This window comes from Balaenoptera borealis, assembly GCF_965194805.1.
Source record: "Balaenoptera borealis genome assembly, chromosome: 13".
NCBI lineage: Eukaryota > Metazoa > Chordata > Mammalia > Artiodactyla > Balaenopteridae > Balaenoptera > Balaenoptera borealis.
The window spans coordinates 43725701-43740789 of NC_138870.1; the positions used below are offsets into that span (position 1 = coordinate 43725701).

A 15089-nucleotide genomic window follows, 5' to 3' on the forward strand; every position below is an offset into this window, starting at 1 on the left:
AAGCTTCATGAGGGCAGGGACTGGGTTGAAAATCTTGTCATCTACACAGTGCCTGGTATAAAATCTGTGCTCAGTTGCTGAGTGAATGAACGACTCTCTTGTGTCCCAAGTCAATGTACTTCTCTTTAAGGAGCTCCTGGTCTTGTCAGTATCAGCCCAGAGCCTCAGATGGTCATTGCTTTATTACACAAAAGCTCTCCTTTCTCTGCTGCTGTACCTTTGCTCAGGTATTCTAGCTGGAAAACTTTTCCCCTCCTCTCCACCTAGAATATTCCATTTGAATCTTTAACGTCTGGCTCCACGTCACCATCAGAATTTATCACTCAGTCTTTTTTGCTCACAACCACCACCACGTGCTATAACTTCTTCCATCCCTAACTTGTGGAATCTACATGTTCATCTCTGCTGCTAACCTGCCAGCTCCCTTTCATGTTGTTTATGTAAGTTAACTTGTATTGAGTGCTTGCCATGTGCCAGGTACGCTGCCAAGTGCTTTCCATGCATCGTCTCCTTTAATTCTCTCAATAACCCTGAAACTTACATGCCCTTATTATGCTTATTTTCCAAATGAGGAAACCAAGATGTAGAGTGGTTAAGTAACTTCTAAGAAGTGGCAGAGCTGGCTGTCTCTAAAGAAGTGTCCTTAATCACTCTACATTACCGTGGCTTGTGTCTCTGACACCTAGACCGGTGACTGATTAAAAATGAGCACTTAAACGTGTTTGGGAAGATACGTGTGGCAAGGTGTACAAAGGATGTATTAGAGTGGGAAGAGCTGGAATGAAGGAGGCCAGCTAGGCGGCTGTTGGTGGAGTTTAGGATGAGTTAATGAAGGCCTGCATTATTGAATTTTGATGAGATCACCGGAGGTGGTTATTGCAATTTTAGGAGTCTGTGAGCTCTTAAAAGGGATAGTAAGAGTAGAAGAAGATCAGAAAGCTTGAGGGAGAGCTCCTAGTTTGGACTGGAACTAGGGACAACTTGTAGCTTCAAAATTCTCGCAATCAGCACTTCCAGAACTGAACAGAAAGAATTTTTGGAAGAGAAGGCTGGAGAGGTTGAAACCAGCAGCACTTGAGCCAAGTGGTGCTGGGAACCGCAGGGAGGTTCAGAGAGGGTGCAAGTGGCGGAGAGGGGAGCAAGTGAATTTGGGCAATTACCAAGGCTTTTATGTGAATCAGGCCGGCTCAGAACGGGAGATTTTGAAGAAATCTTCAGAATAACAAATCCTGGTGAATGGCTGATAACTGGGAAGCTTGGCGGTTGGGAAGAGAGTCACACTTCATGTTTTAAAGTAGACCTGAAAAACTCGGATGCTAGTGCCCAGCGGCCCTGGCACGTGTTTGTGCTCAATAAATATTTGCTGAGCGAATGAATGACTCTGTAGAGAGCGGATAACTTTTCTGAGGGTCATGGTCAGTTCATGGGAAGCAGTCAGTATGTATTTGCTGAATGTTACTGAACAAAAGTATCAACCATAGCAGCTTCTCCTCTTCCTGCCTTGCAATGTACAATCCATATGCCTCCAGCCCCTCCCCACACACTAGGTGTTCCTTTCCTGTGTGGGAATTGGGGAACATGTGAGCATTCTCTTTATCTGGCGTTACCATCTCTACTGGGGAGCTTCAGTAGGAGAGGTGTGGACTTTCCTGCCAAGCAGAGAATTGAGGCATGCTGGGGGGACAATTCAGTTTGCAAATTTACTTCCTTCTGAACTTGTAGATAATTGTCTTACCTCATGGTTTGCCTTGGCAGGGTAGACAGGGCTCTCAGTTAAGCCTGCCACAGTGGTAATCAGGACACAGAAAAGCAATGTGTTTATTCTAAATCTGCTGCTAGGTAACAGCAGCAAATCTGAGATAATGGGGAGGTTGGTTGTTTCCTGTAAGGTAGTAACAAGTTTACTCTGGTTTTGCTAGTTAGAAAGCCATTAATGTATGTATTAGTGTCTATTGCTGCCCTAACAAATGACCACAAATTTACTGGCTTAAAGCAACACAAATTGATTATCTTACAGTTCTGCAGTTCAGAAGTTCAGCACAAGTCTCACTGCGCTAAAATCAACGTGTTGGACGGGGCTGTTTCTTTCTGGAGCTTCTAGGGGAGAATCTGTTTCCTTAACTTCTTCAGCTTCGTGAGGCTGCCTGCATTCCTTGGCTCACAGTTCCCTTCCTCCACAGTCAAAACCAGCAACACAGCATCTCTCAGACCCAGCTTTTGTCATCAAACCTCGTTCTCCAGCTCCACTCTTCTGCCTCCCTCTTCCACTTTTTTTTTTTTTTAAATTTTTATTTATTTATTTATTTATCCATTTATGGCTGTATTGGGTCTTCATTTCTGTGCGAGGGCTTTCTCCAGTTGTGGCAAGTGGGGGCCACCCTTCATCGCGGTGCGCGGGCCTCTCACCATCGCGGCCTCTCTTGCTGCGGAGCACAGGCTCCAGACGCGCAGGCTCAGTAATTGTGGCTCACGGACCCAGTTGCTCTGGGGCATGTGGGATCCTCCCAGACCAGGGCTCGAACCCGCGTCCCCTGCATTGGCAGGCAGACTCTCAACCACTGCACCACCAGGGAAGCCCCCTCTTCCACTTTTAAGGATCCTTGTGATTACATTGATCCCACTGGATAATCCAGATAATGTCCTTATTTTAAGGTCCACTGATTAGCAACCCTGTTTCCATCTGCAACCTTAATTCCCCATTGCCGTGTAAGGTAACATATTCATAGGTTCCAGGGATTAAGATGTGCAAGTCCTTTGGGGGCCATTATTCTGCCAACCACGATGTGCTAACTAGTAAGTTGTATGGAACAGGAGTGACTCCAAGTGGGGTTCAGTAAAAAAGTCACTGAGAAACCAGAGCTACTTTGGAATTTTAGGCCCCTAGCAGGCTGCTGAAGAGTCAGAATAGGAAGCTCATGGGTGTTCAGGAGCTCACGGCCACTGGGAGGGGGTCTAGAACAGCTGCACACATCCTCATGGAACCCCTTTTTCTTGCTATAGGTTGTCTGCATTCAGTGAGGAAGTCAAATTGAGGGCATTAGAGAGTTGGGGATCTGTGGGTCAGATTCAGTGATGGGCTCTACAGGGGGTCAGAATTCATGGGCTTTCTGGATGAAGAGGGAGTGGGAAGTGAATAAGGAGATGGAGAAGTATTGGAATTCTGGTCAGCAAAGGCAGCGTGAAGTACAAGGATTTAAGAAGATAATAATATGACGATCTTGAGCTGTTTTCACTGTGGACATTAATCCATGATTAGGTGACCAGAGCTCTCTAAAATGACCAGGTTCTTTGCTTTTGGCAATGTTAGTGTATGATGTTAATGCACTGTAGTATATAATGTTAATACAGAGAGACTTGAGTTGACGTTCCTCCTATCTCACTTAACTCTTGTGAGATCTTACTTAGCCTTGATTTAGGACTGTTGTGCGGATTAAGTGAGGTAAGGTGTGTAAAGCACAATGCTAGGTATACAGTAAGTGCTCAGTAAATATTTGTTCCCAGTACTAATTGTGGTGACTCAGTTTGTTGATTAGAAACCCTGGAAGTCACTTCTGTATTTGTTGATTTTAAAATGATTGTGTATCAGAACTCAATAAATACTTGACTCGTTGTTGTTGTTGGGTGGGTGGGGTAGGAGGGTGTTACCTGAAAACATTGGATAAAAGATGAAAGGGGGGGACTTCCCTGGTGGCGCAGTGGTTAAGAACACGCCTGCCAGTGCAGGGGACACGGGTTCGAGCCCTGGTCCGGGAAGATCCCACATGCCGTGGAGCAACTAAGCCCGTACACCACAACTACTGAGCCTGCGCTCTAGAGCCCCCGAGCCACAACTACTGAGCCCACGTGCCACAACTACTGAGGCCCGCGCACCTAGAGCCCGTGCTCCGCAACAAGAGAAGCCACCACAATGAGAAGCCCGTGCACCGCAACGGAGAGTAGCCCCTGCTCGCCACAACTAGACAAAGCCCACGTGCAGTAACGAAGACCCAACGCAGCCCAAAAAAAAATGAATTAATTAATTAAAAAAAAAAAAAGATGAAAGGGGCTTTGTAGGTGAAAGAGTCTGAGAGTGATTTCAGGAAAGGAGGCTGAGCTGAGTCTGGCAGTACTACCACCCTGCAGGTTCAGAGTGGAGCCGCAGCGAGGGGTCAGGGAGAGGGCTCAAGGTGGGCTCCACTGCCTGCTGCTTCCCCCTCGCCTGCAGCCTCTGCGTCTGCTCCAAGGATCTGGGGCCATTATGTAAGACTCAGCCCCACGCCTGCCTTTTAATTTGTCCATTAACTGTAAGTGAGAATCTGGTCTGCTACTCAGCTATGATTCATTCATTTGTCAAGGCTTATAACAGTGCTTTCTTTCTCACGATATGCCTTGCAGTTTCAATGTTTTAATGTGTATTTAACCCTCTTGGTTCTTTTTATCTTACTTAGTCCTTCAGGTAGGCACCCAAGTCAATTCACATTTACATAGTGGGTCATTCTCATGAGCCAGTAAGACATACAGAAACAGGGTCTTTTCTCTAGTTCATCCTTCTTTCCCTTTCTCTTTCCCTCCCTCCCTCCTTTCCTTTTTCTCCTAAACTTATACAGTGTGGTTCTCATGATTCTAATATTTTCTGAGTCACAAGCTCCCCTGAGAATCTGATGAAAGTTATGGACCCTCTCCCGAGAAAAATGCACGCTCACACATAATCCTCTGAAGCCCATAGGAACATAGGAACCCTGGAAATCCATGGTTAAGAAATCCTCTCAGCCATAAATAATGACGGTATCAGAGGAAGTAATAATCAACTGGTGAGGAATCTGCAGCAAGCACAGACCAATGAGACTTGATGTTCCTTTCTTTTCATTTTTTATGATTTTAAGCAAACTTTAATATATTTGAAATTTATGGAACATTTTAAGCATATACCAAAGTACAGAGACTTGAAGTACCCCATGACCTGGCTCCAACAATGAACAAACAACCTATCTTGTTTCATTTATGGGTCTACCCATTCTCCAGATCCCAGACATCGTATAATTAAGTATGTTTCACTTAAGATTAAGGGCCCTTTTTTTATTTTTATTTTTATTTATTTTTATTTTTTTTATTTTTTAATTTTTAAAATTTATTTATTTATGGCTGTGTTGGGTCTTCGTTTCTGTGCGAGGGCTTTCTCTAGTTGCGGCGAGCGGGGGCCACTCTTCATCGCGGTGCGCGGGCCTCTCACTATCGCGGCCTCTCTTGTTGCGGAGCACGGGCTCCAAACGCGCAGGCTCAGTAGTTGTGGCTCACGGGCCCAGTTGCTCTGCGGCATGTGGGATCTTCCCAGACCAGGGCTCGAACCCGTGTCCCCTGCATTGGCAGGCAGATTCTCAACCACTGCGCCACCAGGGAAGCCTGGGCCCTTTTTTTAAAAAAATGACATAATCACCATATCACAATACAGGCATACCTTGGAGATATTGCAGGTTCAATTCCAGACCACCACAATAAAGTGAATATTGCAATAAAGCAAGTTGCACAAACTTGCTGGTTTCTCAGTACATATAAAAGCTATGTTTATACTATACTGTAATGTATTAAGTATGCAATAGCATTATATCTAAAAATGTACATACCTTAATTAAAAAATACTTTATTGCTAAAAAATGCTAACCATCATCTGAGCCTTTAGCAAGTCATAATCTTTTTGCTGGTGGAGGATCTTGCCTTGATGCTGATGGCTGCTGATGGATCAGGATGGTGGCTGCTGAAGGCTGGGCTGGCTGTTGCAGTTTCTTAAAATAAGACAATGAGGTTTGCCACATCGTTTACTCTTCTTTCCACGAATGATTTCTCTGTAGCCTGCAATGCTGTTTGATAGCATTTTACACACAGTAGAACTTCATTCAAAATTGGAGTCAGTCCTCTCAAGCCCTGCCACTGCTTTATCAACTAAGTTCATGTAATATTCTAAATCCTTTGTTGTCATTTCAGCAGTCTTCCCAGCATCTTCACCAGGAGTAGATTCCATCTCAAGAAACCACTTTCTTTGCTCATCCATACGAAGCAACTCTTCATCTGTTCAAGTTTCATGGTGAGATTGCAGCAATTCAGTCCCATCTTCAGGATCCACTTCTAATTCTAGTTCTCTTGCTATTTGCACCACATGGGCAGTTACTTCCTCCTCTGAAGTCTTGAACCCCTCAAAATCATCCATGAGGGTTGGAATCATCTTCCTCCCAACTCCTGTTAATGTTGATATTTTGACCTCTACCCAAGAATCAAGAATGTTCTTAATGGCATCTAGAATGGTGAATCCTTTCCAGAAGGTTTTTTATTTACTTTGCCCCTACCCATCAGAGGATTCACTATCTATGGCAGCTACAGCCTTATGAAATGTATTTCTTAAATAATAAGACTTGAAAGTCAAAATGACTCCTTGAGCCATGGGCTGCAGAATGGATGTTGTGTTAGCAGGCATGAAAACAACATGAATCTCATTGTACATCTCCATCAGAGCTCTCGGGTGACCAGGGGCGTTGTCGATGAGCAGTAATATTTTGAAAGGAATCTTTTTTTCTGAGCAGTAGATCTCAACAGTGGGCTTAAAATATGCAGTAAACCATGTTGTCAACATATGTGCTATCATCCAGGCTTTGTTGTTTCATTGATAGAACACAGGCAGAATAGACTTAGCATAATTCTGAAGGGCCCTAGGATTTTGGGGATGGCAAATGAGCATTGGCTTCAACTTAAAGTCACCAGCTTCATTAGCCCTTAACAAGAGTCAGCCTGTCCTTTGCAGCTTTGATGCCAGGCATTGACATCCTCTCTAGCTATGAGAGTCCTAGATGGCATCTTCTTCCAATAGAAGGCTGTTTTGTCTACACTGAAAATCTGTTCTTTAGTGTAGCTACCTTCATCGATTTTCTGAGATAGCTAGATCTTCTGGATAACTTGCTGCAGCTTCTATATCAGCAGTTGCTGCTTCACCTTGCACATTTATGTTATAGAGACGGCTTCTTTCCTTAAACCTCATGAACCAAGCCCTGCTAGCTTCAAACTTTTCTTCTGCAGCTTCTTCATCTCTCTCAGCTTTCATAGAATTGAAGAGAGTTAGGACATTGCTCTGGATTACATTTTGGCTAAAGGGAATGTTGTGACTAGTTTGATCTTCTATCCAGAACACTAAAACTTTCTCCACATCACAGTAAGGCTGTTTTGCTTTCTTATCATTCGTGTCTTCACTGGAGTAGCACTTTTTTTTTTTTTTTTTTAAGAAGGATATTTATTTTACTTTTTTTAAAAAAGGAATTCCTTTATTTTTATTATTTATTTATTTATTTATTTATTTTTGGCTGTGTTGGGTCTTCGTTTCTGCGCAAGGGCTTTCTCTAGTTGTGGCGAGCGGGGGCCACTCTTCATCGCGGTGCGCGGGCCTCTCACTATCGCGGCCTCTCCCATTGCGGAGCACAGGCTCCAGACGCGCAGGCTCAGTAGCTGTGGCTCATCGGCCTAGTTGCTCCGTGGCATGTGGGATCTTCCCAGACCAGGGCTCGAACCCGTGTCCCCTGCATTGGCAGGCAGATTCTCAACCACTGCGCCACCAGGGAAGCCCGGAGTAGCACTTTTAATTTCCTTCAAGAACTTTTCCTTTGCATTCACAATTTGGCTAACTGGTGCAAGAGACCTAGCTTTTGGCATATCTCGGCTTTCAACATGCCTTCCTCACTAAGCTTAATCATTTCTGGCTTTTGACTTAAAGTGAGAGACGTATAACTCTTCCTTTCACTTGAACACTTAGAGGCCATTGTAGGGTTATTAACTGGCCTAATTTCAATATCGTTGTGTCTCAGGAAATATGGACGCCTGAAGAGAGGGAGAGAGATGGGGAACTGCTCGTCAGAACACAGACAACATTTATCGATTAAGTTTGCCGTCTTAAATGGGCATGGTATGTGGCGCCCCAAAACAATTACAATAGTAGTATCAAAGATCACTGATCACAGATCACCATAACAATATAATAATAATGAAAAAGTCTGAAATATTGCAAATTACCAAAATGTGACACAGAGACATGAAGGGAGCAAATGATGTTGGAAAATGGTGCCAATAGTCTTGCTTCATTCAGGGTTGCCACAGACCTTCAATTTGTAAAAAATACAATACCTGTGAAGTGCAATAAAGTGAAGCATAATAAAATGATGTACTCCCGTATTATTATTTTACTTAAAAATTGACAGTAATTCTTTAATATAATCATATACCCATCCAGTTGATTAAATTTCTGTTAGCACCTTATAGTTTTTTAAAATAGTTGGCTTATTTGAACCAGGATCCAATCGAGGGCCACACATTCACATTCAAGCCTGACCTTTCAAATGCTCTGGCTGATGGTGTTTGACAATGGCTCTGTTTTCTTTGGCAGGACAAAGAAAGTGGATGAACATTTATTCAGTGACTTTAGACTGTGATTAACCCATCTAAACTAGGGAAACAAACAACAAGTTGATTTTCAACCTGAATATTTTAGATGATTGACCTTGCTCTTTATATTTTGCTTTTATAGTCTTAGAGTCAAGAAGTCAGTCATCCCTCCCTCTGCACCACAGCCCCGCTCCAGATTCCTGCTGTGTTCTATGCTGTGTGAGGTGTCTGTGGACAGTACTAAGCATTGTAATTAATTGGTCCCTGCCCTCCAGATATTCCAAACCTGTGGGGAAGCCAACATGAAAAATTACTCGTACATATGTATACATAGGTATAATATATAGGTATATATATATAGGTATGTATAGGTATATATAGGTAATATATATTATAATATATAATATATATTATTATATATATTATATATATTATAATATATATTATATACATATTGTATATATATATATTATATATATATATTACTCGTATATATGTATATACGAGTAATATATAGGTATACATATATGTGAAGTTTTATGAGGAAATATATGATCATATGAGAAAGAGTTAAAAAAACTAATAAATATTTACTCATCAAAATGTATTGGAGGGCTTCCCTGGTGGCGCAGCGGTTGAGAATCTGCCTGCCAATGCAGGGGACATGGGTTTGAGCCCTGGTCTGGGAAGATCCCACATGCTGCGGAGCAACTGGGCCCGTGAGCCACAACTACTGAGCCTGAGCGTCTGGTGCCTGTGCTCTGCAGCAAGAGAGGCCACGATAGTGAGAGGCCCGCGCACCATGATGAAGAGTGGCCCCCGCTCGCTGCAACTAGAGAAAGCCCTCGCACAGAAACGAAGACCCAACACAGCCAAAAATTAATAAATAAATAAATTTTAAAAAAAATAAAAATGAGAATAAAAAAACTCCCTTGCTACCCCATCAGCAAACATTGCCTGTGGGAAACTCCAAAACATTATTTAAAAAAAAAAAAAAATGTATTGGATACCCACCACATACTGGACATTGTACTAGGTGCTAGGTACATAGTGGTGAACATAAGACACAGTACCTACCCTCCTGTAACTTACAGGAGCACAGGCTACTTAAAATGGTAAGCTACTGTATTAGGCTCAGGGAGAACAAAAAGATGAAAATATGTGACTCCTGCTGTCAGGAAATTCACAGATAACAAATAAGTGTAAAATAAAGGTAAGTTTTTTCCACTTAAAAGTTATTCTTCAGAAAGGACTTGACTTATTTTATGAGAGTCTTTACAACTTAGATGGAAGTGAAACTGACATGCTCTGGGAAATTGACTCAGCATCATGGTAATGAGGAAAACATTGATGTTAAAGATGTATCTGAAGATTTTGAATAACATTACTTTATAAAATGTGAGAAAAGTAGTATTTCTAAGTTAACATTATTTTACATATCTGTAATCGTTTGTAAATATTTCAGTATGAATACTAAAAGATAAGGATTCTTTAAAAAATAAGCATAGTACCACCTAAAGAGAAAATAATAATTTCTTTAATATCATAAAAGATAAAAATTTCTGATTGTCTCAAATGTCATAACTTTAAAAATTATTTTATAAATAACTAAAAATTATTTTGGTTAGTTTAAATCAGTATTCAAATTAAGTCCACATATTGAGATTGGTTTGTTGTCTCTTTTAACCTATTGGTTTTGCCTTCCTCTCTCTCTTTCTCTTCTTGCAATTATTTATTTTAAAAAAGATGGTGGGGAGAGGATTTGTTCTATAGCTGTAGAGTTTTCCATTGTCTGGGTTTTGCTGATTATATTCCTGTGGTATTTTTTTCCCACTGAACTCTGTTTCTTTGTATTTTCGGTAAATTGGTATTTGGATTTAGAGTCTTGATCAGATTCAGGGACAATTTATTTGGTGAGATTACTTCATGGGTGGTGGTAAGGTATCCCATTAGGAGGCGCACAGTGTCTGGTTTTCTCTTTTTGTGATATTAGTGGCCTTGAAAATCAATGCAGTCCATTAGGGATTGCAAAATGGCGATGTTCTAATTCTAACATTCCTTCTTCATTTATTCTTTTCTATAATAAGAAGCTTCTCTCATCTACTCTATGGTACCACTCTATGGTACAATTTAAATAGGAAAGCCGGGATAAATTTTTACTATTTTGCAAAATAATGAGTTGGTTTGCTAGTATTATCCTCCAATGTTGACCAATTAGCTAATTTTTAAAGTGACATGGTGAACTCATGGATTTAAACATATTTGATATATTCAATCTGTTACAGTTATCACCCTTACGAATGTTCAAATTGTCCTGTTTTTGGCAAGGGACCTCCCTAAGTTGGATCCTGAGTCCTTTTGACACAACCCTCGTTGTCTTTGAGTGTCTTTTAAGAGAAAATGGCATTTTAAGAGACCACAATCTAGGTGCTAATGATACTTATTACTATTGGCTGATCATTTTTTCTAGGCCTTTAGTCTAGACAGAGCTAGGAAACATAAATTTACAAATTTTAAAGCATTAAAAAATATATCATTGTTGATACTTCCAGTGCTTCCAATTCACATTCAGGACTATGTGTCCTGCAACTGTATCTGCTTTCACACCTTCTGAGAACCCCAGATCTCAGTCACACTGAGAGTGCCAGAGAAAGTTCACATAATCACTCATTTATTTTATCTCACAATACACAACAGTCTCAGAAAAATAACACCAACACTACAACCAACAATATGACAACTAAAAAGCAGTTTAAGATCTTTTCAAATTCTTTTTGTCCTTAGGATATATGTCACTAAGAACGTTCAGTCAGTTATAACTTTATGGTATAAAGTTACTTGGAATAAGTTCTCTTGGAATAGTTATGCCATCAGTTTGGCACTTGTTTTCATTTTGTTTTTGATTTGTGGGAATTGCTTTTTAAAATGTAAAATTTTGGTTTTTTAAAAATTAATTAATTTTGTTTTAAAATTACGTAAAAAATGTGCAAAATAAGTTATCTTCAAAGAAATTTAGTTTCTATCCTTATCTTCTTTACCCCATTCCCTCTCCCCTCTGTAGGAAACTATTTAAAAACATCTTTTACGGCTCATTCTTCCTTTGTATGTTTTTAAGTGTAAGCAGATGTTTTTGTTCCAACACCCTTTCTTAGATAAAAGTTAGCAAATTAAACAGTTTCCTCCACCTTGCTTTTTATTTATCTTTTTTATTTTTTATTTTTTTAAAGATACGAGTTTGTATTAAAATTACAAAAATGTAACATTATTAAGGTATGGTTCATGCAAAGTGCCATGTTTCTGAACTAAAATAAACGGATAAGGATGGAACCTAACAAGTATTAGACATGTAATTCAATACTTAAGACAATTACAAGTGATTCAGATTTAGTTTAATTTTTTTTTTTTTTTTAAAGAAATTCACGTTCTTTTATTTATTTATTTATGACTGTGTTGAGTCTTCGTTTCTGTGCGAGGGCTTTCTCTAGTTGCGGCAAGTGGGGACCACTCTTCATCGCGGTGCGTGGGCCTCTCACCATCGCGGCCTCTCTTGTTGCGGAGCACAGGCTCCAGACGCGCAGGCTCAGTAATTGTGGCTCACGGGCCTAGTTGCTCCGCGGCATGTGGGATCTTCCCAGATCAGGGCTCGAACCCGTGTCCCATGCATTGGCAGGCAGATTCTCAACCACTGCGCCACCAGGGAAGTCCTACTTTAATTTTTAAAAAAGATCATGAAATCCTTTTTGCAAGACTCTTGAAAATGACTCCTACAGAACAAAACGATAGAGAGAAAACATTTCAACAAAACATTTAACAACCACATTGCTCAAGTATAAAGGACAGAGATCTAGAAAGTAATACATATTGATTTACTTTGCATCTTGTAATTACCTCTGATATCAGTGATTCTTACTATCACGGAACCTCTCCCACAATAAGCATACATCACAAACATTTTGTACATAATTTCACAAGTTCACAGCCCTCCTGAGAGCCTATTCATGGCCTTCATTTTCAAAAGTGGTAACGATTTCCAGAAATTGACTCATTTTCTCATATACATCCTAGAAATGCCACCTTCTCACTGTCTTCCACTTATTTTGTGAGCAACTCAATGTTACCAGTTAAAAACTACCTAGAATACCAAAGAGCACTAACATATCTGGCTTGAAAACATTTTATTAAACATTTTTGGATGTTGCTTCCTACCTTTTAAGTATAAAAAAGGCATTTCAATAAGAACAAATATATGATGAAGTCATCTTCCTTTGTGTGAAGAAATATGAATGAACTGTGCATTAACATTTAAAAGCAAAGTAGTTCACTGCCAAAACTTTAAATGTCTCAAGAGCACAACAAATTCTGAACACACTAAGATCATGTTGCTACTTCAATATTCTTGGGAATGGTGAGTGGTTAGTTGGTCTATGGTTTAGGATCAGTTTCCATGCTTGTTTCTTGAGCTGCTTCTACCTTTGAGGGCTTTTCATCATTTTCCAGTGTTTGCTTAAGTTCATAGAGGATACTAAGAAGAACGTAAAACTGTTTCCTTTTCCATTCCAGGTTACCTTCAACACTTTCTTTAATATGTGAAAGATGCTCTAATTCTTTTCCCAGAGCCTCTAGTTTCTTTAATGTCTCATGCCTGTCTGGATGACGGTGGATCACTTTTGCCAGTGCATCGTATTCTTGGTGATATTTTCGTGTTCGTTTTGCTTGAAGAATTTGCTTTTTGCACTCAGCAATTTTTTCATGTGCTTCAGCAATGCTACGTTCTATTTCTTTGTAAGTTTTTTCATAATTTTTCATTTCTCTGAGATTCATATCATATACCAGCAAAGTTTTGCCCATTGAAAATTCACATCGGGACAGTGTGCTCAGCATACGTTGGTACTGGCTGTATTCCTCTTCCTGGGATCCAGAGTTGCACCATTTAATGAAACTTTTCACTAGCAGATTAATTCTCCGATCATCTCCAGCGCCATCTCCATCAATTAGGAGACGCTTCCGTATGATTTCGTCGTCAGTCACAGGCCCCATGGCGTGGGCGGCGGCGGCGGTGGCGAAAGCTGAGGCGGCGGTTGGCGGCGACGGAGGTCAAACTCCCACAATGCAGCCGGGTAAACAGCTATGGAGGTGGCGGCGCCTGCGGCCGTCGGCGGCGCCTGCGGCCGTCGGCGCCGTTGGCGCTGTTGGCGCCGTTGGCGCCGGCGCCGCCGCCGTCGCCGTCGCCGTCGGACCTGCGCTCCCCGAGCTCCCCGGGGGCGGCCGCTCCACCTTGCTTTTCAAACTTAATATTATATCTTGGAGATTATTCCATGATAGTAATAATATATAATTTAAAATATGCCTATAAAACTAAATTCATAAATAAAATACTGTAAATTGACATTTGACTATTTTATCTACTTCCCTAGAAGTTTGGCCTGGAAAACTGTTTTTGAATCTTTTCATTGGGAAAATGGATTGCTTTATGTTCAGGGTTGTCTTATTTGGGAGCATAGGTGGTCAACTATAAAACAGTAAAATTAGAACCGGAAGCTGGAAATTTGAGCAGGATCTACAAGGATGGTGAGGATTTGGGGTGCTGGAGAGTTGGGGAAGGACCTGCTAGATGACCAGACAGTGTGGAATGTGTATGGTGCCTACAGGATCAGAGAGCCTGGCTAGAGCTGCAGGTTTGGTAAAGGAAATTGATTGTCAGGCAAATAGTTATTTGAAATAATTCAGGATCTGGTGAAGGTCTTGATAAGGTAGATACCATTATCTTTGTTCTTTTAACAAAGATTTATTGAGCACCTACTATGTGAAAAGTCTGCAGGGTGCTGGGGAAACGGGAAGAAAGATATGGTCCCTCCCTTAAGGAGCAGAGACATGTCATTACTAAGGAGAAATACAGTGTGCTATGGGGGCATACTAATGGGAGGTAGTCAGGGAAGCCTTCTAAGGAAGTGCATTTAGGCTGAGATCTATGGGTTGATGAATAAGTGTTAGCTGCTGGTGATGGACGTGGGAGTAGCAGGGAGAGGGTGATAGTTCTAGGCCAAGGGGCAGCCCTCAGGGAAGAAAATGAGTGTGGTTCTATAACTGAAAAAATGTCCTCTATGTTTGAAAGGGCTGGACAGTGGAGGATAGAGAGGATGAGAGATGAGAGTGAATTCGAGAGAAATTGCAAACGAGGACTTGATAAGAAAAAAGAACTGTTTCCTGGAAGGCATATGATAGGCACTCAATACATGGAATGGATGAATAAATAAGTTTGAAATTTCAAATGTGGACTAAGAAATGATGGAGTCATGGGTAGGAGTAAATAAATGGGCACAGGGTACTAGTTTGGAAGGCAGATTAGTTGGGTTTTAGACACATGGATCTTGAGGCGTGACATTCTGGCGGTTTGTCAGATACTAATCCTCACAGCTTCAGGCTACTGTTGAAATTGTAAGGCTCAAGCGTGGGAAACAAAAGATAGAGTGCTTTTCCTTGGGAATTATGGTTAGAAAAAGGAGATGAGACTTAGGATGGGACAGAGGAGCAGGGTGGAGAATTTCAAGGACAGAGTGGTAAACAGAGAGGTCAAGGAGACCAGCTTGTACCAAATGAGACAATGTGGTTGACACCACTTGCAAAATGCCAACATGTTATACAGACGTATGGGTGGAGTGGGGAGGGGTGGGAAAGACACGGGATCTGCAGTCACA

The 15089-nt window shown here is 41.1% G+C and overlaps 2 protein-coding genes across 5 annotated transcripts in view; one reads left to right on the forward strand and one right to left on the reverse strand.

Moving 5' to 3' along the window:
* Positions 1 to 13431, reverse strand: part of LOC309610094 (THO complex subunit 7 homolog) — a gene marked incomplete at its 5' end in the record, with an annotated part of 113715 nt that extends 100284 nt beyond the window's left edge. The window contains 2 exons of one of the 2 annotated variants that reach the window (XM_082352553.1): positions 10976 to 12158; positions 12960 to 13431. In XM_082352553.1, the coding sequence (XP_082208679.1) occupies positions 12121 to 12158; positions 12960 to 13431 (510 nt within the window). In that variant the 3' untranslated portion in view covers positions 10976 to 12120. Of the gene's footprint in view, positions 1 to 10975; positions 12159 to 12526 lie in introns of those variants that run through there. The other variant, XR_014233712.1, reaches the window with a different exon arrangement.
* SLC4A8 (solute carrier family 4 member 8) overlaps positions 1 to 15089 on the forward strand; it is an 88379-nt gene that overhangs the window by 8035 nt on the left and 65255 nt on the right. Inside the window, exon 1 of one of the 3 annotated variants that reach the window (XM_082352351.1) lies at positions 13477 to 13511. The exons of the other annotated variants lie outside the window; for them this stretch is intronic. The gene's annotated coding sequence lies outside the window, so the exon portion shown is untranslated. Of the gene's footprint in view, positions 1 to 13476; positions 13512 to 15089 lie in introns of those variants that run through there. 3 annotated transcript variants of the gene reach the window in all.